General features: G+C 42.2%; 1 protein-coding gene across 1 annotated transcript; it reads right to left on the bottom strand.

Moving 5' to 3' along the window:
• Window positions 1-423: 423 nt before the first annotated feature.
• Window positions 424-2,742, bottom strand: LOC111613378. The gene is made up of 2 exons (XM_023354724.1): window positions 2,598-2,742; window positions 424-1,151 (listed from the first exon to the last, which is right to left on the bottom strand). The coding sequence occupies exons 1-2, from the start codon at window positions 2,740-2,742 to the stop codon at window positions 424-426; spliced, it is 873 nt and encodes a 290-aa protein (XP_023210492.1).
• Window positions 2,743-2,964: the final 222 nt, after the last annotated feature.

Below are 2,964 nucleotides of genomic sequence, written 5' to 3'. Positions count from 1 at the left end.
CCCACATAGGATTGTGACCATTAAAATCACCAAGTAAAAGGAATGGTGTTGGCAGCTGTTCAACTAATTCATCCAATTCATCGTCATTGACTCTGACATCTGGTGGCAAGTATATAGAGCAAACTGTGACAGTTACTCCAATAGAAATTCTCACTGCCACAGCTTGCAAATCAGTGGTTATTTGTACCGGTGAGGATGGAATGCGATTTGAAACCAGAATAGCCACACCTCCACTGGCACAATTGTGGCTATCATCATCCTTGCGGTATAGATCAAATCCTTTTAAAAAAATATTTTCTCCAGGTTTTAAATAAGTTTCCTGGAGTGCCACGCAGAAAGATTGGGTAGATGATGTCAAGTGTTTAATGTCAGAGAAGTTGTTGCGAAAACCACGACAGTTCCATTGGTTTATTTTATAACCCATTATGTGTTTGAGGCAGCATTCTTAGCGAGGTTATCCCTCTTTAATTTAACAGGGGGTTTTTCTTTTGGAGGTGACGTTGGTTTTGTCACCTCCATATTAGGCTCTTCGTCAGATATGTCAGAAAACTCGCTCATAGATTGAGCTTCTGATTTTTTTGAGACTTTAGAGAGGGCTGCTTTCACTCTTTGTTTGTTAAGTGGGTTCTTACTGGCTTTTTTAGAACCCATATTTCTGGTTGTTATCCCGGTTTTAGTTACAGAAATTTTGGCCTTTGTGTTCTCCTTTTCTTCTGTTTGTGCAGATGGGATCAATAAACACTTTGCATGGCGGGTAAGAGATTCACTTGGGGAAACAGAAATATCTGTTTGAACCCCACATGTCTTAGTAGATTTCAAAACTGCAGCAAATGTCTTTTGCTGCAATGGTGCACTTGGAGTGACCATGCGACGGGCTTCTGGATAAGATACATTTTTCACAGTTTTCACCCGTTGAATCTCCTTTTCTCTTTGCCATGCAGGGCATTTCCGGGAGTAAGAAGGATGGGCATCTTTACAGTTCACACAGTGTGGAGTACTTTTACATTCAGTACTGTCGTGACCTTCAATTCCACACTGTGCACATAAGCTTTTGCCTCGGCAGGAGGTCTGGGAGTGTCCAAATCGCTGGCATTTGAAACATCGCAGCGGATTTGGAATATAAGGGCGAACTGGGCAGCGCAAGTATCCTGCTGTAATGAAGGATGGCAATGTTGGATTGTCGAAAGTGAGAATTAGATGTTTTGTGGGTATCAACTTACCGTCTCAACGAATCGAAATGCGTCAAACAGAAGTGACACCTTGGTCCAACAGGCCAATCTGAATGTCTGCTTTGTCTTCAGACATCAAATCAAACTCAGATATCACACCACGTGATGAGTTCAAACTTCTGTGTGGTGTGACTAATATTCCCATGTCTCCAAGAGTCTTCATTGTTGAAAGCTTTGTTGTTTGTTAAGGAGAGGCTGTTTCCACTAGTAGGTCCCCTGACCTCAATTTTTGTATCTTTTTTAAATGCCCGATGGTTGATTCAAAAAGCTTTTGAATCAACAAAAGAGAACACTTAGCGAGGGGTTTTTCTCCAGTTACGTGCACTATTAAGTAAGCAGGTTGGCTGGAGGTCTTTTCTTTTGTCGTCGATATTGTCGCTTTGTCAAAATGTTTGGGATTTTTTGGGTCCATGATTAATGTTTAATTATTCGGCTCCTAGTTACCCCACCCACCATGGGACCCAACAAGGGGATGCCGTCACATCAGGGTTTCCAAGGAGCTATACCGACACAATACAGTCGAGAAGAGCACATCTTGTCTGACATGTCCGCCCGGTCTGCATTGATCAGTTGACTCCAGGCCTAGGTCAAAAAATGACTCAACGACCAGCCAATTGACTCAAACAAAGCCTGATTTGAGCCTCCTGTTTATCCGAAGCAGGGGCCAAAGCAGTGTGTTGGGGACGTTATGTTGCCCCTCAACTACCAGGATCCCCCTTTCCAGCATATGGGTCACCACGCACGGCAAACACGTGGGTGGGCGTTCAGATCCCAGGGATGGTAAAGAGGAATTTCTAGACCATCTCTGGGAGGTCCCCTCACCACAAACATAAACCCACACCGAGGGGCAATTAGCGACAGACTTAGTAAAAAACATTTTAAAATAAACTACGAAACAACGCAAATACTTACCAACCATGGCTGCTTCCAGGCTTATCTAACCAGATTTAAGAAGAGAGAGGACAACAGGTGTCAACGTGATGGAACAAGTATAGGTGATGCTGACCACTATATGTTCGACTGTAGGAGATACGAACAACAAAGACAACCATTTTTTAGAGAATGTATACAAAACGGATTGGGTTGGAGGCCAGCACATAACAAAATCTTTAATAACAAGGATATTTGGGAAAGCTTAGAATGCTTCATTAGGAAGACAAGAGCCCTTATTCCAGATTTTTATAAACAACAAACACATAAAATGAGGAGGGAAACGATGAGAGCATCAACAGCACACAGAATTATAACATTGATAGTAATAGTGAAAGTGAAGACAGTGAAGATTATTAGAAACTAAAGCAGTTTTTGGAATCTTCCCTCCTGTGGGCTACAGCAGCATAAGTGCTTTCCTCTGGCTCAATTGCTCACCTGCTGTGACCCATGATCGATTCCTTTCTCCACTGTTGAGATTAAGCCCCGATACCGTCGGTGCCACCATACTGCACCTGGTCTGCGGTATCATCACTGGGGCAGGATTGATCATCGAGGTACCATAGCTGGTGGGGCTTTTCATTATTATTCAGGATTTTGTTACTTGTATATAGGTTCATGACTCACGACGAGTAATGTGTTTTTTTCATTAGTGTACAAGTCTTCACATCTTACTGTAAGGTCCAACTTAGACCTTTTCTATGCCGATATTAGTTTAAGGAGGTAAATAACTCCTACTTGACTTTTCAACAGTTGGCCTTCTTCATTTTCATCTTATTTTATTCAACTCAACCTTCAATTGTTA

The sequence above is a fragment of the Centruroides sculpturatus genome, unplaced genomic scaffold (assembly GCF_000671375.1).
Source record: "Centruroides sculpturatus isolate CEXI.00-Female unplaced genomic scaffold, Cexi_2.0 scaffold1691, whole genome shotgun sequence".
Lineage (NCBI taxonomy): Eukaryota > Metazoa > Arthropoda > Arachnida > Scorpiones > Buthidae > Centruroides > Centruroides sculpturatus.
This window is presented reverse-complemented; position numbering and strand designations above follow the sequence as displayed.